Consider the following 25122-nt stretch of genomic DNA (forward strand, 5'->3'; position numbering starts at 1 on the left):
AAACGATGATTTCAGAGTGTTATGGCCGAGGTATCGCTGCGCGGGTAGAAAGCGCCTGAAGCGAGCAATTGCTGAAGGAAATCGCGGTTCAGGAATTGAGGCTGCGAAATGGGGATGGTGAACTGAAGCCAAAGCTGCTCTTTGACGGTGATCGCGGTCGAGCTCCGCCTTTTCTGCTCGTCGCGTTTTGCCAGAACTGCCGGCCTTTCCACGCTAGACCCCTTCCAGCCATGAGATCACGTGATGAACATACAGGGCAACCTGTCTGGAGAATAAGAACACAAAATTTGGGAGCTACAGAGTTCAATTTAGGGCAATTGAAATCATGGGCTATTGTGATGTAATCCTAGTGTTATTTTGCGTATATTGTAGAGACACATTATATGGATTTCCAACTCGGCAACAGAGTCTTTCACATTGTCAAGGCCCAGCAACAGGGAGGGCTAAGCGGCCAAAAAGGTTTAAGACAAAGCAGCATAGGAATGAAATTAGATGAAAATACAGATCAATGCATGGGGTCCGGCCAGCTAATGAAAACTATAAACAGGATTACACAGTACCCAATGATAATTGAATACGCCATCCCTCTTGTCTGTTAGGCTGCGGATGCAGACTCGGGATATAGGGGATATCATCAACTCCGCAAATGTGCACTGGGCAACGCAGGGGAAAAAAAAATCAAAGAATGGGCTGCTAATAAAGCGACTCTAATATGCATCGATGAGGACGAAAGAAATCGCAGGATAACGGCGGAGACCAAAAAAGTCCATTGGTACGATATGACCGCCGCGAGAAGGCTATCGAAGCCCAATTACGCTCTGCAAATATTGGTTAGATCTTGGAATATATGATAACAGTAAAGGTAAACTCACCATCTCTAGAGTCCATACTCTACGGATCCAAATTTTCACTTTGCCTTCAACTCCCTCCACATCATCCAGCTCAACTCCTTCCCACCAGCATCTCCTGGCTGGTTTCCTCCAGAATAGAAGGAGCTTCTGAGCCATGCCAACTGCGTTGTTGTTCGACAGGTCGCCCCGGATGTCGGTACGCAACTTGGCCAGAGCCAGGCTGCATATTACCGCCTTGTTGGGCTCTGGGGCCCGGTGGCCCCATCGGTCGTCACGATCAAACCCACTGTGATCAATTAGTCTCGAAAAACATTCTTTGTATCGCCTATTGGGGCAATGAGTGGCAATAGTCAACTCACCCTGCAGTAAGCATCTCTATGAGATGCTGCTCTGTCGAGCCGGCTTCGTCGCTTTTTCTCAGCCCAGAAAATATCCCGTCTTGTTTTAACAATGCTTTTGCAGCCGCGCGCTTGACCTCGATCATCTCCGCCTGGTCTATATCTGGGCGAGGTGGGATCGCATAGAAATCGAGATCCTCGCGCAACACTATGATACCAGCACGGTCCTGAAGCATATCCCTAGCAGTCCCTTGCATGGAGTCGGGAGCAACATCCAGGTCCGGAGAGGTCGATGCAGATGGTGATGATGACGGGATGGATTGAGCAACCGATCGGAAGAAGTCTAGCATATATTGCAGAGACGCCGGATCGTACTAAAAAGTGGGAAATAATGAGACGTGTCCTGGGCAAGGTATAGGGAGAACAGCGGCGGTGGAAGGTGAATAGTAGAGGAACGACTGTTAACTCACGTCGACCGGATAGATGTCGCCTTCATGGAAGGTACCCATGTGCCCGTCAGGGAGTAGACCGTTCGGAAAGAGTGACAAAAGGACAAACTCGGGGAGAGTCAGCAGCTCATCTCGGGAGAGGGTAAAGCGGGTTCCCCTGCGAATTTGGTTAGGTCTGAGGCTCTAGTTTGACTGAGGGCTGATAGAGGGTTCTCACCGGAGATCAAGAGTGATATGTTCATCTCCACCGATATCTAAGATCCATGCAAAGCAGTCAGCCAAGGAAAGACCTTTCCCAGACAATATGGCAAATGGCCTTCGTACCTCCTAATGTATTGATCGGCGGCCCGCCGGTCTGCTGCACCTGCGTGATGATGCTCGACGCTCCTCCTGCTGCAGCCATCACGTATGTGAACGATTCGATAGGACTGGATCCTTCAGTATACGGCGGAGGAGGTTCTCCCTCTTCCGCAGATTTTCCTGACGATTCCGGCTTGTGGTCCCGGGAGAAAGACGCCTTAGTTTCAGCGACTAAGGATGAAGAAGGGCTCGGGGCGAGAGACTCTTCGTCGGGGGGAAGTGGAACGGAGGCTGGAGCGGAGGCAGATTCAGGTGGGGAGAAGGTAGCCTTCCCGCGATTGAAATCGGTCGCCGGAGCGAAGACAATGGACGAAAAAGGGGGAGGGCGCGACGAAGTGAAACTAGAGGAAGAAGCCTCCGAGGATGGGGAATGCGGCGGTGGTGGTGCAGTATAGAAGTCGTCGTCCTCCTCCGCTACGGAGTCTGTGTACTGGTACGGCCGCGCCGTGGGAGGCGAGCCAGAAGAATTCGGTGACCACGACAAGGTGTCGGGAGTTGTAGACTGATGCTGAGAGAAGGCCGTCTTGTCCCTTGGTTTGCCGGAAGCTAGGTGAACCCCACTGAGAAGGGGCCTTGGCCGGAGTAAATCCAGACCCCGGGTTGCTCGAGTCGCTCAGGAGCCCTCCGTTGCGTTTCTAGAGACGTTCAAACATGGAACTTAGGGGGCAAGTTTAGTTGGTCCAAATCGGATTCTATCCTGAAGAGTACGACAGAACAACAAAGAGAAAAAGAAGAAGTAACAATGAGAATGCGACCGCAGCCAAGATGATAAGATGTTGAGACTGTGGGGGTGGAGGAGGTTAAAGGGAAGAGGAGAGAGAACGAGGATGAGACGAAGCGCTTACAGGGCACGAGAGAGCCTGGAATCCGCCGTTGCTAAAGGGAGGAGGAAAGAGGAGGAGGCGGCACTTGATCCACCGACTGCTCTCGACTGCGCGTATTGGCTGATCGCTCCCGCCGCCGCTCCCTCCCAGCTTGATGCCCAGCAATCATTACCTGGCAGTCATTAGTATCTACGTGATGCAACTGTCTACAAAATGCTTGCCTCAATTTATTTCCGGTCGAAAAACCTGAAACTAAAGCTCCCGAATATTTGGTAGGAGATGCTGCCTGTCAAAGTGGGCGATCCCTCTCATTTCCGACAGAACACAGGTTACCAGGTAAGTAGATACTATGATGTAGATGGTAGGATAAAGATTTCTGATTATATGCAAGTCATATTGATGATGCATGCCTGATAGATCCAATCCATACTACTAAAGCAGGCAGTGTGCCACATTTCCACCCAATATGTACCACCATGCAGAGAGGAGAGCCTCGAGTATCCAGCGTTATTGATCAACCCTTTAATACTCCTCCGGCCTCATCCTCAACGCCTTACGTTCAAACATTACGCTCCACAAAACTCTGAATCATACCTTCAAGCGTAGGCTCGTACTCCTTGAGAGTGACTTCATCCCCATTCAAGATGGTGTTGCCTTGCACGAAGACCTTGCGAGGGATTTTGTTCTTGAGAACAATCTCGCGGACCTTGGTACCCCACCACTCATCGACCGACGTGATATCGTCATAAAGCTTCTTGCCCGCTTCGAAGTCTGCAGTGCTCTTGTAGACATGCAGCTTCTGCAGGTACTTCTCCACAGCAGGACGACCATGAGTCAGAATCTTGGAACGGTCCAGGTGGATCTCCAGATCGGACAGGTCATCCTTAGTGTATGAGAGCTTGACAAAGTCGCCTCCAGCATCAAGGAAGGTACGTAGGATACTGTACCGGGCCTGCATATGGGCCTGTCCCCACTTCTGCGTCTTGGGATCCCAGAACTCCAGAGCCACGAGACCAGCACGAGCCATCTGCAAGTATCCCGCAAAAAGAACATCACCGGCCTCGTTCGCCAGATCTTCCTTACCATCACCGAAGCCAAAGAGCTGCAGAATGCTGAAGTCGCAGCTGAGCGCCATAGCGACGCACTCTGCGCGGCACTCTTCATATGAAGAAGACATCGCTCCAAATACCGAGCCCCAAGTCTGCCCAGGCTTATACCAGGATGAGATAGGCTTGTTCGTCACCGGGCTAATGGGAGGATTGGAGATATCGAAATTGTACTCCCCAGGAGCTGTTTCCTGGAGCAACTTTCCGGTTCCGTGGCCAAGCAATTCATGAATGCCGACCTGGACCTCGAACGCAGCATCACGGCATCTACGGTAGACCTCCAAATCCTTCTCTGCAATGAAAGGAACAGGCTCGTTGGGGGCCTTTGCACTAAGGACATTGCCAAGGGAAACGTTCTTAAATCCAAGGTTTTGCCGAATATCATCGTAATTAGGCAAATTGATACCAGCCGGGATACCAGAGGACTGGAAGCTCAATACCTCCAGGGAGGTGAAGTCAGGACTCAGGAACTTGTCTTTTTCGAAATCCTTACCCCAAGGAAGCTTGGGGATCATGGCCTCGGCACTGTCTACCAATTTTCCAAATGCCCGTGTGCGCTCCAGGTTGACCTGTTTTGGGGCGCTCTGTTAGCTGTCCGAGCGATAGGGTTTTGATTTCTGACGTGACGCTTACCAGGGCAACAAATCCTTCCCACTCTCCTCTCACACCGTGGGGGTCTCTGTAGGTTTCGACGAAGCCCAAATTCGTCTCTAGAGCCGGCTTCTGGTCCTTCACCCAGATCCTTTGACTCTCCTTGAATGCTTCAATCGAGCCAGAGCCGAATGACATGGCATATGCATCCAACATCCGCTTCTGGTTCTCATTTGCCGCATTAAGTCCCGCCTGCTTCACGCTGTGAGCGACCTTCGCCATTTCCTCCCGATAGTCACCAAAGACGAGACGAAGAGTCTTTCCCTTGAGCTTTCCATCCAGTTCAAAGATATCGGCATCGCCAAGATCTCTATCCCGCACAGGTGGTGAGGAGACACCCGATGCGATCAATAGTTCGAAGTCACCAGACTCGGTCTTCTTGAGTCTTGTGTTCTCCAAGGGCAATCCTTTCTGCTCCATCAGATCTCCGATAGCCGTGATCTCATCCTTTGTGATAGACGGTGAGTCGGGGTAGTATGTTGTCATGTGTCCGCCCTCCGGGTAGCCGAGGTGCATGCGGGACTGCTCATCAGTCTCGTAGATGCCACCACCGGTAGAATTGGCCAAATCAAAGGCAGCCTTTGTCTTTGGCGTGGCTGAAGCTAAAGCCTGGAGTGCCTCAACGGGGAGTCGGGGAATGAATTTCGAGTCTCCGAAACCCTTGTAGTTACCACAGTTCCCAAGGAATTGGGTTGCATACTCCAAGAAGTAGCGTAGATGCTCATCGCTGACATTGGTCTTCTGAGCGAGCTCGGACCAGTTTCCATCACAGGCCCGATGAAGCTCGAGAATGAGGTCGTAAATAGGCTCAGACTCCGGGGAGACCTGACGGAGGGTAATACGGGTTCCCTCAAAGGCAGCTCTACAGACACATGCATGTTAGTGGGACCCGACATGACACCGAAATAGTAGCAAATGTATCGGCTATAGCAATTCATAACGTACCTGCTCAGGTAATGGGCATATTTCCGCAGCTTCGGGTCCGTAAGGTTGTCAAAGTGAGACTTGACTTCCAAGCGAACCACGGTTGGCGGCGAGTCGGCCAGGTAGTGCTGCTTGGCCTGGGCGTCCATTGTGGCTCGATGAGGGGAGTGAATTAGGGAATCGGAGGATGAAGAGAGGGGATTTGCTACAGACGAGGAAGAGCAGCGGGTGAGGTGGAGGGGAGGCAGACGATGACGGAGGGGCAGCAGGGACGAGGGGCGGTGGGGGAGGACAAAACGCTGAGCCGACGGAAAGCGTCTCAAGGCGCCTCGAAGAGGAGGTTGCATGCCTGGAGAAGCTGATGGTGGCCGTGGGTACCCAGAATCTCCGTCACTGCTACGTCGGGTCACCGTCGGGGAAAGGAAACCTAGATTGCAGTCGAATGGAATAGTATCAATCTACTGTCGGGTTGCTTGGCAACAAAAAAAAGTGGAGCCCTGCACTTATCGTTTCCACGACTGTTTCTCCACCTTGTAGCACCACGCTTTCCTCCCCATGCTCCATTATCATAATCATGTGGCCTGATGATGGCAGTATGCTAGATATGTCACAACCCTTCTTTTGCCCCATATGCAAGCCAACTCAGACATTAGAGAGGAAAATTGAAAACTTTTAAGCCCATTTTGAACTACGCCTAAAACAATGGGGGAATCATGCATGATGCTGTACACACAACATAACCGGTGACTATGCTAGAGAGACAAAAGAAATAAAGGGGGAGAAATAAAGGGAAAATCCCAAAGAGAATCTGAGTCTGGTGACTATAATTTGAAAATATGCGACTGGATCCATTGTATGACCTTACCCCCGGGGGTTTCACAGCAAGCTCTCGTACTTGTCAAGGCCTTGCTTTGGTGTTGCCTGCGGCGCACTGTTGTTTAGAAAAGCATTGGGGGAGGCAGTTGTACCAAAAGCCGAACCTCCCGGCTTAGGTAGTCCCCCAGGACTGCCAAATGATCCAACGGAGCTGTGACCCGACGGAGGCGGAGGAATTGAAAATGCAGAGTAATTGGGGGCAGATTGAGTGGGTTGGCTAGGCATAGGTGCCTGAGTCTTCATGTTCGCTAGCGCTCCCAGAGAAAGACCGGAAACATTAGATCTCTGGGCCGATTGCTGATTGCTCGCGGGGCTCGGTATACTCCACGATGAAGAAGGCGAAGGCTGCAGGGTAGGAAACGACGGCGTCGGGGGAGACTTGGCCCGACTGGCAGGTTCTAGGGACGGGAAGGTGTTCAAGCTATAATCCGGAGTGATCGAACGCATGCTGAGGTTGTTTTGGGCTGGGAGCATGCTCCCTTTCACACCTGAACTTGTAGTATTAGAAGACCAGGTGAAGCCCGCAGGCGATGTCGTTTGAGCAGTAGACTGCACTGCGGGAGGGCCCGAAGTGAGACTACCCCATTGGTCAATGTCCTGGTCATTGGAGGTGGCTGCCGTTCGTCCTAGAACAAGACGCTCAAAGTTGTCTCTTGTGTTGTCCATGTTAGACTGGCCCATCGAGATTGAGGCTGTTGAGGAAGACCCAGTGCCGTTCTGGAATCCTCCAGTATCTCCCCCCGACGAAAGCTCCTGGAGCTTCTTAGTCTGTTCCTTTTCGATCTTCGATGAAATATCCTTGATCAAAGTCATAAATTCCCCAAATTGACGCAGGTCAAGGAGGGGCCCAAGACTGAAGCTCCAGAGAACCGGCAGGACTTCCAGAGCAAGAAAGTCGGTGTCCGCCACTGTTCTAATTTGGCGGAAGACAGACAAAGCAGCCATCATGACAGCTGGTTCCTTGGTTTTGATGGCTTTCAACGATGGGACAAGCTTTTCTTGTATCGTGTACTTGTCTAGGATGGATGACTTCACGGACTGCGACTTGCTCGTTTGGCTTACGCCCGATAGATCATCGTCGATTGCCTCCTTGCTTTCCACGGAGCCGCCACACAGTACAGCGAACGCCTCCAGACAACGTACTTTGATAGCAAGACTGTTTGTCCGACTAAAAGTCGAAGCTATAGGCGGGAAAACTTCGTTTTTGACAGTGCTGAAGTCAAGGACCGGAAGAATAACAGGTAAGCACTTGATTGCACCATCTACCAAGGTGTGCGTGGGTGAATCGAGTCCCAGACGGATCAGGGGCAGGATGTCTGCTAAGGTTAGTTACGGCTCATTCGCGTGTCTTCGGTTTCACCGACCTTCTTTGAACTCCTTTCCGGAACAATTATCTGCAACGACGCGCATGTTTTCTAGGACGACCAAAAGACCCGCGTCTCTTTTAGAGTCGCGGTCTTGGACAGCACCTTTCCCTGTTGGGAAGGCTTCTTTGAGCTGAGGTATCACTCGCTCCGGGAACGTGCGGCGTGAATTGGGAATACGCTGCAAGATTGCAAACACATTGCTCAAAATAAGAGGCAAAAGTTCACGATCCTTCAGCTCTTCCAGTAAGGCGCCCAACACCTTTCTGTCTAGCACGGAGACTGGGAACTCTGGCAGGACCCGTTGAAGTCCACGCATGAACTGCGACTTTTCGTTGGCATTTTTTGCAGGTAGAGACTCTAGAAAGCGAATGGTCGAGACCAGAATATTATCGAAGTACTGGGATTGTTGAAATTCGCGCGCATTCAGACGCTGAGCAGGCCTTCTCGTTATCAGCCTAGGTAAAACGTGAGAAAGAACGTCCTTTGGGATTGGGCCCGATGATAAGAAGTTGTTGCCTTGGGAGGGTGTGCTGGATGGAGAGCTGAGAAGCTTTTTGTACGTATTCACATTGGAATGCGTTTGTAGAGGGGAGACATGGGGTGAGTTATAGAGCGCTACTATAATAAGACCGAGCGAAAACAGATCCGCTGCAGGAGTGACATTGGTGTCGAGGACGAAATCGGGCGAAGTATAGTCCAGATTCAATTGCACAGATTGAGGCAGGCGTGGATCTTGGTAGAGAACCTCTGATAGAGCCAAAGGTGGGAGAGTAGAGCGTGACTCAGTAGAACTAGCGGGGCCGGCAAATCCCAGCCCGGAGATTTTCCAATCCGATTTGGCATTGATGTAGATGGCTTCAGGGTTCAAATTGCCGTGAACAAGCCCAGCAGACTCGTGAAGGAACTCGAGACCTTTGGCAACTTGCAATAAGCCTTTCTGGATCTCTAATTCGTCGATCTCGAGGTCTCTTCGCCTGCGCGTGCCGTCGGGCTCTTCCACCATGTAACGGCTGGACCTCGAGCCACTCCTCGAAGTGGTCTCCTGCGCATCTTTTGCCTGCAGTAGTCCCGCAAGAGATGCAGTGATCTGTTCGGTAGCAAACATGAGCCCGCCATTCCGAGTCTCTTCGACGGGCTCCAGCACTTGAAGGACAGACGGATGCCGAAGCCGCGCAAGATTGCTTGCTTCCCGCTTCAGGCGTTCGACAACATCTTCTTGCAGCTTTTTGGTGGAAGAGCTGGAACGACTACCAAGTCCAGTTGATCTCGGTTCGAGAACCTTCTTGTCAAAGATGAAGATTGACGCTGTGGTTCCGGTAGATTTCTTCTTCCCATCGTGGATTTTCCAAGGACCGGAGATCACGGTGGGGTGTGGAGAGATGTGGTAGTTGGATGATATATTAGAGCTCAGGGATTTGAGAGCAGACGAAAACATTTTTGTCTGTTTCACTTCTCACCATAGAAGGCACGAAAAAGCTGAGACAGAAAGAGAGATCCGCCGCAATGGGCTCAATGCGTCCAGTGTGGGTGTCGAAACACTGGAAGTATGCGATGCGGTTCCGGGGGTGGGAAGAACAGGGACACAGAAGATAGGGGAACAAATATTACAAGAAATAGTATTATATAGAAACCGAAAGAGGAAGGGGGGCGCGTAGCTGACAATGCTAAGTTGAGTCCTCCTCAAGCGTAAACGAGGCGAACGGTTTCTTCGCTATCATACATTACCCGGCCTCTGATTTTCTTATGTGTTAAATTAATATGATATCTCTCTCCCCTCTGGTAGCTTTCAGGTATCAGTTGGCCGCTGCTAATCTGCCCGGTCGGCAAGCATCACGTGCAAGGAACACCCCTCGGCCAATCAGGAATGAGACTGGAAGGAGGGTCTTTCCCCGGACTCACCGCCTGGCTGGAACGCGGATTTACTGCCGGCAACTCGCCTCGCCGACGTCGGACTCGGAACGGAGACTGACCAAGAGAGAGCTCCTTCTGGGGTGTCTGGAATCATCACCAGTCTATTGGTTGGAGAGTTTGCAATATAGCCAGTACAATTGCTCATGTAGATAACCATTTACGTATTGGCGGGATGCCCAGATTCAAAGGTTCGCTTAGTGTGGTCTCCATGACTGAACCCAAATCGACCTTGTCAGACCTTAATCTCGGAGTTGGTGCCGTAGTCCGTGGGCAGGAGTCATAGACTACCGTTCTTATCCGCCTTTTAAGCTCCACAGCCCGCCCTCGGTCCTGTCGGTACATTCTTCTGGTTTATTTCCTGTCGTGGTTCTTCTCCTGCGCTTCTTTGCTGTCCTTTTTTCTGGGATTTCTACTCTCACCCCTGAATTGTTGTTTAAGCCGGAAAGCAATCATGAAGTCATTTCAATTCGCTCGTCGCAGGGCGTTACAAAGCCTCGTCGCACCGCGCGCCTTTCAATCTCCCGCAACGGCTCAGTTATGGAAGAGATGCTTCAGTGCTACTTCAGCTGCTGCCTCCCAACTGGCCCCCCTTGACCCATCGAAACTTACAGTCTCGAAGACGAATACCCCCAAGGAATTGACTGCCCCGAAGGACTTGGTCTTTGGCAAGACCTTCACCGGTATGACGAGCACGTGTCGTTTCTCAGCGCTGTCCAATTTCTAATGCGCATTCCATCTTAGATCATATGCTCTCGATTGAATGGACCGCAACGGAGGGATGGCACTCTCCCCAGATTGTTACGTATCAGAACCTCAGTCTCGACCCGTCGGCTTGTGTTTTCCACTATGCGTTCGAATGTTTTGAGGGTATGAAGGCCTACAAGGACCAGTCTGGTCAGATTCGCTTGTTTCGTCCGGACAAGAACATGGCGCGCTTGAACAAATCCTCGAAGCGCATTGCTTTGCCTTCCTTTGATGGCGAGGCCCTCACCAAGCTGATTGGAGAGTTTGTGAAGTTGGACAGCAGGTTCATTCCAAGGTTGGTGAAAATCCCACCAATCGATGATTGAGGAAAATAACTCACCTTCAAATAATTAGCGAGCGGGGCTACTCACTGTACTTGCGGCCTACGATGATCGGAACTCAAAAGACTCTCGGTGTGGGACCCCCGGGCTCTGCTCTTCTGTTCGTGATTGCAAGCCCGGTTGGCCCGTATTACCCCACTGGCTTCAAGGCCATTTCGTTGGAGGCTACCGACTATGCTGTTAGAGCCTGGCCTGGTGGTGTTGGAGACAAGAAGCTGGGCGCCAATTACGCCCCCTGCGTCCTCCCTCAGCTAGAGGCGGCGTCCCGTGGCTTCCAGCAGAATCTGTGGCTCTTTGGAGAGGAAGAATACATTACCGAGGTTGGCACCATGAACCTTTTCGTTGCTCTGAAGAACAAGGAAACTGGCCAGAAGGAACTGATCACTGCGCCTCTGGACGGAACAATCCTCGAGGGTGTGACCAGAGACTCCGTGTTGGGGCTGGCTAGGGAAAGACTGGTGCCCAAGGGCTGGACCATCTCCGAGCGTAAGCTCAAGATGTCCGAAGTCGCCGAAGCGGCCGAGGAGGGCAGAATGATCGAGGTGTTCGGCGCCGGTACTGCAGCTATTGTGAGTCCCGTACGGACAATCAGCTACCGGGGTAAGCTGGTCGACTGCGGCCTGAAGGAAACTGAGGAAGCAGGCGACATTGCTCTTCAGATGAAGAACTGGATCGAGGGTATCCAGTATGGTGATGAGAGTCACCCCTGGAGGTAAGTTTAGAGCCTGCCTTTTTTCTATGGATGTTGCAGCTTGCTAACCGACCAGTAGCTATGTCCTCTAAATCAGCGAAAAGAGGTGTTGAGATATGGGAATGGTCTTTTAAGCTTGCATTGCTAGATTTTTCTGGTATATCTTGATGATAGATGGAGATCATATGGCCGGTATTGTTGGCATATTTCTTACTATACGTCGATTTAGTGGTGATTGTTCTTGGCGAGCACGAGCATCACATCAAAAGAAAGGCGGGTTTTTTGTTTCTTACGTCTTGCGACCTAGCGGTGATTGGATTACCCCAGTAATCGAGGGCAAAGTTTCTGGCGTTCTTAGGAGACGGGACTGAAGGTGTCTGCCAGGTAATCCTAGACAAGACGGAAACATCATCTGCGGCCTCCTGCACGACATACACACCCGTCCAGCAACAGAGGTCAAGGATGATGGCGATGCACGCGAGGAGCCTGCAGGTAACGGGCCATGGCAGACGTAGTCAGCCGTGCCCTGGAGCGATTACCTGCAGGACGCCTGAGGCACGTCCCCTGTCTCAGTTGGTTGCGTTTCACCCCCTCGTGAGGTGCAAACGGCAGCTGTGTTGGACATGGGCTGTGACTGGGGCGAATTTGGTGTGCTGGCACGCTCAGCCGTCTCTGTAAATAGCATCGCCATACAATGATATCCTAGCTACCATACTCTCGAGTTGTAACAATCGACACAGGATGATCGACAATTTCCAGATGCGTATCCCGCCAGACTCATTGATTATTGGATATCTCCTCATCAATCGAGTAGATGCACGCCCATGGGATCCCAGTCACAACGACCAGTAGGGCGTGGCTGTCCGGTTTCGGCCCCGAACTACTAGGAAAGCAGTGTTCGGACCCGGGATATCTATCCAACACCGACCAGTCCGTCCGTACATTCAGGTCTCCGTGAGTCAGTGTACCCCTATGAACTGTGGAGTAGCATTAAGATAGTATCAACGACGGGGCGACTTCTAGGAAGACCAACCAACCTCAGGCTACTGAACCCCATCCAGGCAACAATCACTTGCGAGTAGATCATCGAGCATTTGGCAACAGTAGTAGGATTCTTGTGTCCACTATGCCTTACTCTGCCGGCAGGATCCGTTCCGTCAGTCTTTCTGTCCCTTCTTTCCCGAGATGGAGCGATTCAATTCTCACAGAATGGTCCATCCATAGCAGTTTAGCCAGTAGCGGGAGTCTATGCGAATGGATGGTGGAACCCTCTCCATACCGTCATACCAACAGATTCCAGAGATGTTGATCGCCGTGACCTTGCAATACATCTAGTCCAACCGAGCAGTGTGGCAGTGTGCTAGCTCGAGAGTGGGCCATGAAGCCTACAGAATCTGAAACGACAGATGGGGCACCTTAACGACCAATGTTCTTCAACACCGGCCCAAGCAGCAGGATCGTGGGCTTGGCGACATGTCGACTATCACTGCCTAAGGCCTGCAAAGCACAAATGGAGACAGACGTATTGGCCCCATCAGTACTCCGTCGTCCATACTAGTGAGTATCTAGTGTATTCTCGACACGGAGACGGACGAGCCGCGGTAAACCCCGAGCTTTTGCCACGAGGTGACAGCAATCAATCAATTAATCAATCAATTATTCCTCCGCAATCACACCCGTGCGAAGGATGGCAGCTGCCTGCCTAGTCCCAGCTAGCAGCAGCCCGATAGAGTGAATAACCCGACCCACTACCACACAACTGATGTCCGAAGGAGTTGACGTAACTTGGACTCACAAGGGTTCATTTAATCTACTGACCGGGCCAATTAGTCCCCAATACACTCGTACAAGAAGTCATTTGATTGATTGCTCAATGAATTGATTGCCCGAATGAGGTCGGCAGAACTATGTCCGTTCCGGACAGTCCGCGGAGTTCGGACAGTACATTCACCGTCCCCGAGACATCTGACGAAATGGGTTTCTAATGGTTCCTCAATATTCTCGCAAACAGATACTACTAGTCTTAGGCGGCCATAGTTACCCGTGGCTCTCGTCAACACCTTATTCTAGGATTGGAAATCACATCCTAGTTATGCACAATACTACTCGCATTCAACCTCTTTGCTATCGATTACCAATCTGATTTGATACGGCGTTACGGAGCCTTCCAGACACTCCTAATCCATGGTACAGACCGATACCTGTACTACCACCCTCGTCGGGCAGGCCGACAACTAGACTAACTACTAATAATTAATTACTACCAAGCAGGGTAAGGCGTCTGCGATATGTGTACGCCCATTTTGGCTGTGCGCACAGCCCTCTATAAGCACACAACACAACAGCTACGCACGCACTTGGATGAGGCTCTGCTGTGCTGGCTTCTGCATCACTAGTCCTGCAACCAGCCAAAATCCACCTTAGGCACCCAGCCCCGTCACAGTGGTTTGGCTACCACAAAGACATCAACAAATCGCAGCTCTGGCTGTCCGTTTTAGAATTTCAGAGCCAACGGGCAACTGCAAAGTAGCAAGCGCCCAAGGCGGCACCTGGTTTTGTCATTGTGTCGGCAATCTGCAGTATTAGGTTCATTAAACCAGGCCTGGTCAAAGTCGTTGAACAGACCTGTACCAGCTCCACTGGTGAACGTTATTATGATATCAACTAGCCCTCTGGATTTTAAATAACCGCAGCAGTGCCCCCTGCGCCTGGTGAACTACTAATGGGCCAAGGCTAGTACTACCTAGTGGGATCTACAGATGGTGATTGGTACCCTCGTTTATTGGTGTCACTCTCATCAACACATGGTAGCACTAGGGATATATTCTCCCAGCAGACAAAGTCTACAAGACGACAAGCCACTGTTGTAGCTATGCAGTCAATATTATTCTCAGTACACAATCAGCTTCAGCGTGTCGATCATTGAATCATCGAGTCACGCCGGTGTGCTCCTTTCGAGCATGAAGGGTGTGGCATGGGTCGCAAATAGTAAGCGAGCGGGCTGTAACAGACGTGCCCGGCTTATTACACCGTACACTGGCGCAAAGGGTCTGTGGGTATGGGCACCTATGAGAAAAGATTGCGATATGGAGCAGCGAGTATGAAATTGGGGGCCATTTCTGCCGTTGCTCCGTTCTGAAACTAGTCCCCCTGCTAGGTTGAGGGGGCGGAAGACTAGGCGATGTTGGCCTCATGTCGCTGCCACGTTAGGATAGCAATGCATCGATTATTGCAAAAATGGGGCCAACAATATAATGTTGTATTGGTGGAGGAACACCAAGAAGGAAGGGGAAAAAAAGACGCATTGTTGCGAACCTTGCCTACTCAGCCATAATTAGTCAAGAGTTAACTTTCTTATTTATTTTTTTATTGTCTTCACGAAACACCATCAATATTATGATTCTGAGTGGCAGCGCATTGAATCTGATGAAGGGGGACAATGATGTGACTATAATGATCGTCAGATCTATAGGAAAGTCAGACAAGGTTCCTGAAAGCTTGAGGATTCCTCAGGCCGGGCATTGAGCCGTCGCATGAATGCCTCCGTCTTTTTCCCACGAGGCGTGCTGGCATTAATTTAGCATGGCCGATAAGGATTGCACCATCCATCCCTTCCCGTCAAACGCCATGACCTTTGCACGTGGAGTCCCCGTACTTTGTCAAGTGGGTTTTCGTCATCCTCCCATTCCTGGCGGCGTGCGGGGCGGCCAAGATTAACCCATGCCATCCTGTCAACCGTGACTCACGTCCACCGGGAATGAAAGTTGCGCGCGCGGAAATTAATGGCCGCTCCATCCGACATGGCCAGACGGACAGTCCAGATGCTACCCACAGAGTAGTTACTCGAAGGTCCTCTCGATGTGAATCATAGACCTGACGCTAACTTATTATTTCCACACTTAGCGTCCAACTACCTATTCCGAACTAAACTTCCAGTCCGACAAGTTCAGTATAAGTTCAATATACCTGAAAATGGCAATACGATATCCTTTCCTAGCTTCTAAACCTTTCTCAGGATAATGTTCTGCACCCAAAAGGATATTGCGTTTTTTGGAACTAACGGTCAAGACTACTGCAGGCCTGGCGCACACTGCATTCCTGAATATTATTAATATCTCTGATGCCGCAGAAGCCGGCCAGTGAGACGACCGAGCAAGCAAACATACCAACCAGTTGTGCCGTCCGCCAAGGACCAGTGCTTCTAGATATGTACCAGAAGGTTCGATTCAGTATCTGGCAACCCTTGGCCGCCGCAGGCGCTCCCCCAATCCCTGTCAAAATGTGCATCCTCATGCACTAGTAGTAGGCCGTCGGCATGCAGAAATATACGAGCACTACCCTGGACCAATGATGACGCTATTTGCCCAGCTCTAGTGCACAAGGTCGGCTCGCGAGGCCTGATGAAGAAAGAGGACAGAATAGCCAGGCACACCCATACGAGATATGGTTACATGTGTATGAGTCGGGTCGAGTCATGGGTTGCGATCTCTTGTATCAGATGGAGACACACATGCAGATGCAGACTCTCACAGAAAAGACATGAGCCAAGGTAAAGTAAAATTGCTTGCCGCTTTCAGAATCCAGACATTCCGACCGGGCAATACATGTGATATGTGATTCATCGACGGCTTAACGTACTAGTAGGCCTACCCACTACCTCTCTGCGCTTGAATCAGGCTGGGGAATTTCAGTGTTGGACCAATAAGCTACGGACCAGGAACCGTAACTGCCATCAGCCCTACACATGGACAGTGATGCAGACAGGAATACTCATTGACACCTGGCTCTGAGGCAGTGTATGTCAATCAGACTGAAATATGCAAGTGATTGAGCCTCATAGGAGGTAAAACACGGGAGCGTGCTAGTAAGGCATCCTCCCAAGGCCCAATATCCAAATACAGTAAGTAATTCGTATAGCCAATTGCAGCGGAGGAATGACACCTTGGGGCTGAAAAGCCTCTCGCCTTTTGTGCAATGTCACTGGCCCGCTCGTCTACCAGTGGATCCAGGTGGTCCCCGCTCCGTCGTTCCCCCTCCCGGTTAGTATCCACAGGATTTCTTGGGGGTTGCCGATCGGATTTGTAATGGCATCCACTAACAGTACGCAGGGGTCCTTGTCCTTAGATTACAAACCGAATCTGGCAAGAGCCTTGACATTGGGGGCTCTTCGAATTGTGATTCTCGTCCGCAGCTACATAGCCACCTAGCTAAATGCCTCCTTGGGGGTAGTGTCCGGAATGTTGTATGCACCAGCACCAGGTACAAGCAGGGGCCCTTGATAATGCAATAATCTCGGGGCAATGTGCATGCATCCATCTATCCCATCAAGGGAGGTGAGGAGTACTGACCACTTCGCGATAAGGCTATCTATTATCCAGCAGCGCTAACGGATAACAATATTACGACTTCTTATGGCAATTGACGATAATGAAAGATAAAATGAAAACCTTAATGTTAAAAATAAAACGGAAAGGAAAAAACACCATCGAAACTAACTCAGCAACCGAAAGGCTGTATTGCGGGAACAGAGAGTCAGTCAATCAGTCAGTCAACTTCTAGGCCGGAGATTGGTAGCCTCCGAAACAAGGCTATCTTCCCCATCTCCGGACTGTCCGCAACCCGGGCTGTGCTTGATCGAAGTTAGGGAATCAAGTGATCAACTGATCTGCAAGTTTCTCTCCCTTCTCCATGTCTCATTGCGCCCAATCCAACTGCAACTTCCAAGCATCGGCAAGGTATGGACATGGACATGATGGTTGACAAAGATAGATGAAACAAACACCACACCCTCCAGAAGCAAGTCATCCAACAAATCAGCAACTGGCATTGGCTTACCTATAAGGGAAAAGGAATGTGACTTTTCAGAAAAAGTATAGCTAAGAGAGTGGATGAGCAGCGCCGCCCCCCTTCCGTCTCTGTCCCCTCTCCCCTCCCTTTTCCCCTCATTCCCACCACCCGTTCGGAATAGGTGAGATCTTTATCCTTAGTGTGCTGCCAAGATCGAGGGGTGCAACGTGGCAGAAGTCGAGACCGTGCACTAGAAGGGGCGCTGCTCGTGTCAATCGAGGCACACTCACCACTTTCACACACACGCACCACCCTTTTCCCTCCATCCCAGTTTGTCCTCGACCTGCAGATAAACTTGACGCAGGTGGTCACTCAGTAACGAGACTAGTAGCCTGATGCCGGTGCCTCATGGTCGGCACCCAAATGGCACTTTTCCAATGATTTCCTAGCAGTTATCTAAATTCGGAAATAAGCGCGAGCGGGCGCACGCGGGCATGATTGGATGGGGCTATTTTGAGAATCATGCATTGCATAGCATGTAAGGTCAACAGAGACCGATGAGCAAAAGAAGGCAGACAACAAAATGTGATGCTCGAAACTCAGGAGCTGAAGAAACTGTGCGTCTATGTGTGCATTACCGGGGCTGTGTGTGGAGGTCGAAAGGATTCCTCAATGTAGTAACTACTGCGTACATTACTATTATACTAGTAACCCAGTAGATACAGTGGTTAGGTAACCGCATCTAGCACTCGTAATCAGCGTAACTCATAGATACGCGAATACGACCCGGCAGCAATTAGGACCGAACAGTGCCGTGCCGGGCGATACGAAAGAGGTAACCGGACACTGATAGATAACTAGTAGACTAGAGGTAAGTACCACGGAGCAACAGCGTACTACATTAAATAAAGTATACGGCAACAACCACGTGCTCCATCCAAATTGACCCGTTTCTGCATATGGTTCGCCCAAGACATGGTTCGAAGGAATGCCGCTTGAGGGAAGGAAGGGAAGGGAGGGGGGAAGAAATCCAGCGGTAATCTGCACAAAAAACGTCGTTAATACGACAGCAATTATGATCTGACCTGAAGGATGGGTAACTATCTTACTAGTAGATTAGTTTTCCCTACTAGCTAATTGAGGATGGTGACATCGGCCGCCAATCATCCTCGACGATGGAGATTAAAACGTGCCTACTAAAGACACAGGCTGCGGAAATTCCACTATTTCCATGGTTCACCCGAACCTGTCGGATTTAAGCGACAAAGACAAAGACAAAGACCGGAATAGTGGTGATGATGGTAGTGCTACCACGATGGTAGGTAGTATTGGAGTAGGTACTTAGCTAGTTAGTAGTCACTACTATATCCTGGTTAATGGGTCTTTGGGGGCTACGGGTCTAGGATGAACCATTAGCTAATGGGTTAGTGGTTAGTTGGTTCAGTCTGGGAGATAATTGATTGCCTGAGGACTACAGTAACTCTCCATACAACAAGTAGTATGTATGTATGTATGTATGCGTGTGTATGTAATGGATCTCCGCGGATCATCGGCATGGAACACTTGAAACAGAACAACATAACTATTGAAACGCATTCATCAAGCACAAGACGTCTATAGAGTTCATGAGACAATTAAATAAATTCCTCATCTATTGAGCAATCGCCCTGCCTCACATGGTGTGATGGGAAGAAGAAGGAGGGGAAAGAGGCAGAAGGAAAGAGGTTGTGTAACCATACCCAACAAATCAATTAATTAATTACCCAATAAACCCATACCAATACAGTATTGATACAAGGCCACCCAACATACCACTAGATTGTAAAAGCCGCGCTTTTCATTTTCAGCCCCCTCCTGGCAGACCAGTCCAACAAACATCCTGCTTAAGCCACGCACACTCAACCCTCACACACACCTTTTCGCTCGTTTCAAAGTCCAGGGAACGAATGTAATTGGGTCACTCGGTTCGAGACTACGTTCTTAGGCCGTCCATCGGTAGGACAAATCTCCAAGCCTAATTTCTATTTACTGAAGTTGGAAAAGCTAGTAGCTAGATTAGGAGCCCGCCATGCTGGGCCCATTCTCCCCCACACCCACACCCACACAACACATACTCAATCACACTCGACATGCGAGGTTGACTTATCATCAAGGGGGTGAGTGGGTGTGGGAATGGAAGGATGGCCATGCAGCAGCAGCAGCAGTAGCTTCTTGGGGCTTTTGACCGTCTCGGTTGGCTCAATTGAACGGCTTCTCTTTTAAGACACGCTATCCAACTAGTCCGGAAAGGGCCCGTTGTTGCATTCGTTTCGAATCCTGGACCGACAGAACTCAGCTCCTCTCGGCACTGCATGATTTGACAGGGAATATACGACCGTAGAATCTCGGGAGAATGCTGCATGATGGGGGGGAAGACATAACGCATAGCCTAGTTAGTAGACAGTTGTAGTCGTATCGTACTAATGCAATTTGATCTGTGTATTTGATGAATACTAAGAGGCGGATTGCTGTATATACTTGGATAGAGGGAAATTGTGCCTCTTCTCAGGCATTCGGGCCTGTCCGGTAGCTACTTACTATCTCTGGCAGATCGATATGGAACCACATGGTCGTCGAGATTGGTGGACCAACCGGGGGAGAAGAGCAAGAGAGGGGGGGGCTGGCTGGCTTGGTCTAGCTAGCACTGCCTGATATCATGGATCCTGTTTAACCCTCCGTGGCCGCGCCTCCCACTCTCGCTTTCGCTCTCTCGGCCATATCGGTCATCGGGGTCCGCCAAAACAGCCTCACGCCTTTTCCTTCCCTCCCCCTCCCCCTTCCCTAGGATTCCCTTTAGTCCACACCGGGCATTAGTGACGCAGCCCTGCACATCCGCCAATCCATTCGGGAAAAGTTCCCTACCAACACATGGTCAAGCCATGCATACCCTGCAAGTCTCCAGCCATTCCCAATTTGATTATTACCTTTTTTTTTTCTTTTTCTTTTTTTTATTCTTCCTTAATTCAATATTATCCTTTTGGGTTTGGGAAAAATAAAAATAATTATTACCCATAATAATTTAATTCGAAAAAGGAAAATGTCAATTATAATAAATTCTTCGGAGCACGGACTAACGCTGCTATCGCAACGGTTCAATCGACCATCACGGACGGGCTGCTTTCATTCGGACCCGGGGCTTAGCAGGCATAAGCTACAGACCTGTTCTCCAGCTGATCGACCCATGGCTTAGTTTTAAATACTGAACGCATCCTGTGTCTTTTCTTATGAGTTTCAGATGTTGATCATCCTTGACTCGTGACTCTCACTTGGATTCAATATCTATATAGTCAATCCCAGATCCTCTCTCTGGCTCCTCATCTTCTTTCAACTTCATCTTCCTCTGATATCATCATCAGTCCAACTGCTTTCCACTTTCTACTACTACTTGTATATCTCTGCTTTTTGTGAACAAGAGCTTTGATCTATATATACCATCAACCCTCTCTATTATACTTCAATCCAAGATGCATCGGTCTTCCAATTACTCATATCAACAAACCTCGAGCTCGAGGAGCTCCAACCACGGCACCAGCAGCGCTTTCAGTCCTAATGCCAACCCCAATGAGGACTGGACCAAGATCTCAGACCTTGCAGAGCGTCGCCGGATACAGAATCGCATTGCTCAGAGAAACTACCGTAAGTTATCCTGCTCGCCGCTTGATTGTCTATGTTGCGACACAAGGCTGACTGAATGCGATAATAGGCAAGAAGCTAAAGCGCCGCCTCGAAGACTTGGAGAAGAGAGCCGCAACTGCTTCGACATCTCCAGAACGGTCACACGAGGGTTCGGAGTCGCCGAAGGCGGTGGTGCACACTGTCAAGTCCCGCACCAAACAGGCTCGCACAACCAAGTCTAGCTCAGATGCAACCCGTCACACCTCCGCGCAACGAGGCTCTTCCTATGACAGCCACTCCACCCAGGAAGATCGCGGATCGTCGATGTTCTCCCAGCAATGCACTCGACAGCTCTCAGCCTCGCCGCCTCCCGTGTTCTCTTACCCCTCATACTCCCACTTGGAATCCTATGGTCACCATTCGTACGGACAGCCACCTTCCTACCACTCTCTCAACAACCACTACAATGATCTGCCATACGGAGAGTACGGAACAACGCTGCCTTCGATCCTGCCTGGTCCGATACTCGGATCGGGCGCAAAGAAGCACCACTCGTACGCCGATGACGAGATTGTCAGCCCCTTCAGTATGAGCTATGCATCCATGGCTGGCATTGATCTGGGTCCGACACCGCAACACCTTCCAGAGCACAACATTCCTGTACATGCCCCTCTCTCTACCTGATGCCGGTCTGTGCAAGAAGTACCAGGGTTAGCGGAGCTAATGCCGTCTTTCAGATGCCACCTTTGTCTTCAGTCTACAGCGATGATCATTCCTCCCCTTCCACCCCAGCAGAGCCTCTACTAGGTTGTCCTCTTACACCGAAGTCGGACCCGTGTTCCCCCCACTCATACTCGCTGTTCTGATTTGATGTTGATTTTTACTGAAGGCTAGCGGTGGTACTTTGTCTTCCTCTTCTTATTTCTTTTTCCCTTCTTATCTTTCCCCTTGATTCACCCCACTCTTGCCCGCTTTAATGACAGTTATGATGTATTATCGAGTCAAGGTTGGATGTAACCGCATGATTCACCTTTTTGATTTCTATGTTTCTTTTGTTTGCGATTGATGATTTGTTTCCTTTGTGAGCATCTTTCTCTTCTTCTCTTTATTATTCCTCTCCAGAGGAATATTTTGTGGACTGCGCTCCAGAAAGGACCCCACCCCGGGTCCCGCGCATTGCTTTGAGGTTTATTTAGTTTGTGCAAGCCGATAGATGCATGTTTTGCGGCGTTTATGATGAAATGGAGGGGGGGTGGGGTGGAACAAGGCTACAGGTGTATGCGTGTGTGGGAAATTGGCTATTATTGGGAAAGCAATTGTTCCTTTTTTTTTTCTTTTCATTTCTTTTTTCTTTTCCTTACCGACCGATCAATCCGTCCGTCCGTGTGTTTCAAAAGATAGATTACCATACTTTTCTGAATCGAGTCTGGCTTCAACCAAGCCGTGTTGCTATGCAATGCCACTATCCTCCATCTAGAAGTTCGTCGAGTTCGAATCGAGCCGAGGCCAGGTCAGGTCAGGTCAGGTCAGGTCTCAGACCCGCCAGCGACCCAAAAAGTTACTTTGTCGGCAACTCCACCCATCCCGAAATCCCCGCGCATGTCTCCGGTCCCAAAGTGGGTAACTGCCAACCCAGACCGTGGACGGGGAGGCTTTCGCCTCCCGCCGATGGCTGTGTCTGCTGATTGGTCGGCTCGTATGGCAACCCTGGGGCAGCAGTGGATTTGAACCTAAGGGGGGGTTGCGCTTGGCCCCTTGACACTAAAACCAGTAGGCCCAGTTTTAGTGGCCTAACTTACTGTTTACTTGAAATGGGTCAATTAATTCCTTTTCCAGTGAGCAGTTTGTGGTTTACCGGATCCAAACAAGCGTGATTTCACATCCACTGTTGTTAGCTAAGTACTACAAGCTAGCTAGCTATGTTAGTGTACCCTTGGCTCAGTCAGGTAGATTAGTAAGTACGTAGTTAGGCAGTCGAGTCGAGTCGGGGTATGAGACGATCCCGATGGTGTTTTTTGATTCCCGTGTCCGTTTGTGCATACACGGTCCTGCTCTATCTACCTGTTAACTTACTTGATAATGAAAAAGAAAAGAAAATCTACACGGGCTTCTTCAGTCAAACTTAGTTACATCCTCGGCAATTGAACAACTCAAATATGCACAGTAAGTCTAAATAAGTAAATCGAATTGGGGATGTATGCCTCGGCACAGAAACTCAATCAATTCAAATCACACCGTTTTGGGGGCCGTAGTAACTTGCTACTTAGTACTCCGTACATGGTTTTTTAGTCACGGGTTTGCGAGATTTGTTCATCGTGCATACCATACATACATACTACTTACAAACAGTTAGTTAGTTAACTTGGAGGGCATACACAGCCTTGGGGCCATTTCGCAAAATAGTTACCTAGATAGGTAGTTAACCTAGACCCTAGCTAACTAGCCAGTCTACTATGAACCTACGTATCGATTTAATCGCAAGGCTCTCTTTCTGCTCTACGGAGTAGTACTTTGCTCTGTTTGCTCTCTCTCTCTGTTCATTGTTCGGGCCCGCGGGCCCCATCCATCCATACTTAGTAGTTGAACTAACTGCTCTAAACGAAGGATTAAAAATTCCCGGCGATACGCCGCCTGTCTCAAACCACTTATCTACTACGTACTAAACCAACACTAACTAAATCAGGGACCATGGGCTGGCTACCTACCTAGACTGGCCCCCAGCTAGATAAGTTGACTGGGTCTCTGTCTTACTTATGGACACTTCTTTTTGGCTTTCCAGAAAGACACTACTACTACCTAATTATTTTTTTCCCCTTCCATGAGGAGAAAGTAAGCATTCTAGATGGTAACTATAGAGGAAGGGCAAGAAAGAGAAAAAGGGTATGTTGTAAGTTAGGTTGAACAAACAAGCATTAAACGAGTGAAACCCAAACCCAGACCTTCTTCCCCCAGAACCAAACCGGAGTTATCCGCTCGGATCTCGGACTTAGGAATTAGGAGATTAGTATACGTCCTACGTAGGATCTTGTTTTCTTGTGTTACGAGACGTTGCTTGCTATGTGCTGGGTAGTTAGGTTCCAGGCGTTTACTCTCTCTCCTTGTTTGTTTGCCCGTCTGTCTTGAGGTCAGTGTTAATTCAGCTGGTAGAAAGCTAAGTTAACTAACTTATTAGCTCACGAAGTACGCGAGAACGAGTCGGTAAGTAAGTAAGTAAGTACTTACTAAACTAAGGGAAGGGAAAGAGAGAGAGTAACTAACTACCTGAATACGATGATTGGGTCCGCTAGGGAATGAGTGGTGTGTGAGTGTGCACTGCATCCCCCCCCAAAAACGCCAGGGCCAGAACCCTGTCCCTGCGACAACGCGGCGTGCCCGTCGAACCCGCTTCCGGCCAACCCGCTGTCTTTCTTTTTACTTTTTTCCCTTTTGGTAGGTGAGATGCCGCAGTGCCCCGTCAATCAGTCGCCAACTATGGAGTACGGATTACTCCATACCTTAACTAACCGACTAACTACTAAAGTGATGTACGAACGACGGGCGGGAAGGGGAAGGGAAGGGCAGGGAAGTTTTGGAAAAAAGGCTGGAATGTGGAAATATGGGCGGGAGATCGATGCTGGCCCGACCAGCGCGTCGCTCTCCCTTCCTTAGTTGGTTAGTACATGAGTGAAATAAATAAGATAAAATGGTTCCCTTTTTCGTTCTAAGAATGTACTTCGTACTTAGTGGGGCTCTGCTTTTTGCTGCTGTCTCGCTCGCAAAAAAACGGCAGCAGGAAGAAGATCAAGAAGGGAAGGGAGAGAGAAAGTTACGAACATGTGTGCTGCTGCTGCTGCTGCTGCGCCTCCACAGCTCCCGGCATGACGTGGTACTTGTCCTACAGGGTTGTAAGTAGTGTGCTTCGATGACTGGTTCTGAGATGTCTCTCGAGTCTAGAGAATTTTGACTTGACCCGCTTGCTGGTGTCTGTCTTTGTCTTTGTCTTGATTTTAGTTAGTTACTATTTACTGCATATGGAGCTTGGATCGTGTGGGTGAGTACCTTTGGAGAGAACAATGAGGTGACGCCAATACGTACTGGCATCTCGATTTCTACTTAGAGATAGATCCTAGCTCAGATTATCGATCAATGCTAAGTGATTTACTAATCAACCATTAGTTAGTTATACATCTGACAGTATGTAAGTACTTTGATCATTTTAAGCCTTCCATGTACTCCGTAGCGGCCCGCCCATCTACCTACACCCAACAC

General features: G+C 49.8%; 5 protein-coding genes across 5 annotated transcripts; 2 read left to right on the top strand and 3 right to left on the bottom strand.

Moving 5' to 3' along the window:
- Positions 1 to 797: 797 nt before the first annotated feature.
- On the bottom strand, positions 798 to 2041 carry AKAW2_51086A (putative general stress response protein Whi2; the record flags this gene model as incomplete). Its single annotated transcript, XM_041690975.1, has 6 exons — positions 798 to 818; positions 873 to 1137; positions 1211 to 1563; positions 1660 to 1795; positions 1856 to 1892; positions 1963 to 2041. The coding sequence occupies 6 exons, from the start codon at positions 2039 to 2041 to the stop codon at positions 798 to 800; spliced, it is 891 nt and encodes a 296-aa protein (XP_041544507.1).
- Positions 2042 to 3381: 1340 nt separating this feature from the next.
- Positions 3382 to 5652, bottom strand: AKAW2_51087A (dipeptidyl-peptidase III; the record flags this gene model as incomplete). The annotated part of the gene is made up of 3 exons (XM_041690976.1): positions 3382 to 4497; positions 4562 to 5441; positions 5525 to 5652. 3 exons carry the CDS (start codon positions 5650 to 5652, stop codon positions 3382 to 3384), a joined length of 2124 nt encoding a protein of 707 aa, XP_041544508.1.
- A 727-nt stretch (positions 5653 to 6379) lies between these two features.
- Positions 6380 to 9181, bottom strand: AKAW2_51088A (putative protein kinase Scy1; the record flags this gene model as incomplete). Its single annotated transcript, XM_041690977.1, has 2 exons — positions 6380 to 7695; positions 7744 to 9181. 2 exons carry the CDS (start codon positions 9179 to 9181, stop codon positions 6380 to 6382), a joined length of 2754 nt encoding a protein of 917 aa, XP_041544509.1.
- Positions 9182 to 10108: 927 nt separating this feature from the next.
- On the top strand, positions 10109 to 11525 carry BAT2 (branched-chain amino acid aminotransferase, cytosolic; the record flags this gene model as incomplete). Its single annotated transcript, XM_041690979.1, has 4 exons — positions 10109 to 10337; positions 10399 to 10696; positions 10756 to 11454; positions 11513 to 11525. 4 exons carry the CDS (start codon positions 10109 to 10111, stop codon positions 11523 to 11525), a joined length of 1239 nt encoding a protein of 412 aa, XP_041544510.1.
- A 9198-nt stretch (positions 11526 to 20723) lies between these two features.
- On the top strand, positions 20724 to 21740 carry AKAW2_51090S (bZIP transcription factor; the record flags this gene model as incomplete). The annotated part of the gene is made up of 3 exons (XM_041690980.1): positions 20724 to 20895; positions 20963 to 21534; positions 21612 to 21740. The coding sequence occupies 3 exons, from the start codon at positions 20724 to 20726 to the stop codon at positions 21738 to 21740; spliced, it is 873 nt and encodes a 290-aa protein (XP_041544511.1).
- Positions 21741 to 25122: the final 3382 nt, after the last annotated feature.

This window comes from Aspergillus luchuensis, chromosome 5 (genome assembly GCF_016861625.1).
Source record: "Aspergillus luchuensis IFO 4308 DNA, chromosome 5, nearly complete sequence".
NCBI classification, from domain to species: domain Eukaryota; kingdom Fungi; phylum Ascomycota; class Eurotiomycetes; order Eurotiales; family Aspergillaceae; genus Aspergillus; species Aspergillus luchuensis.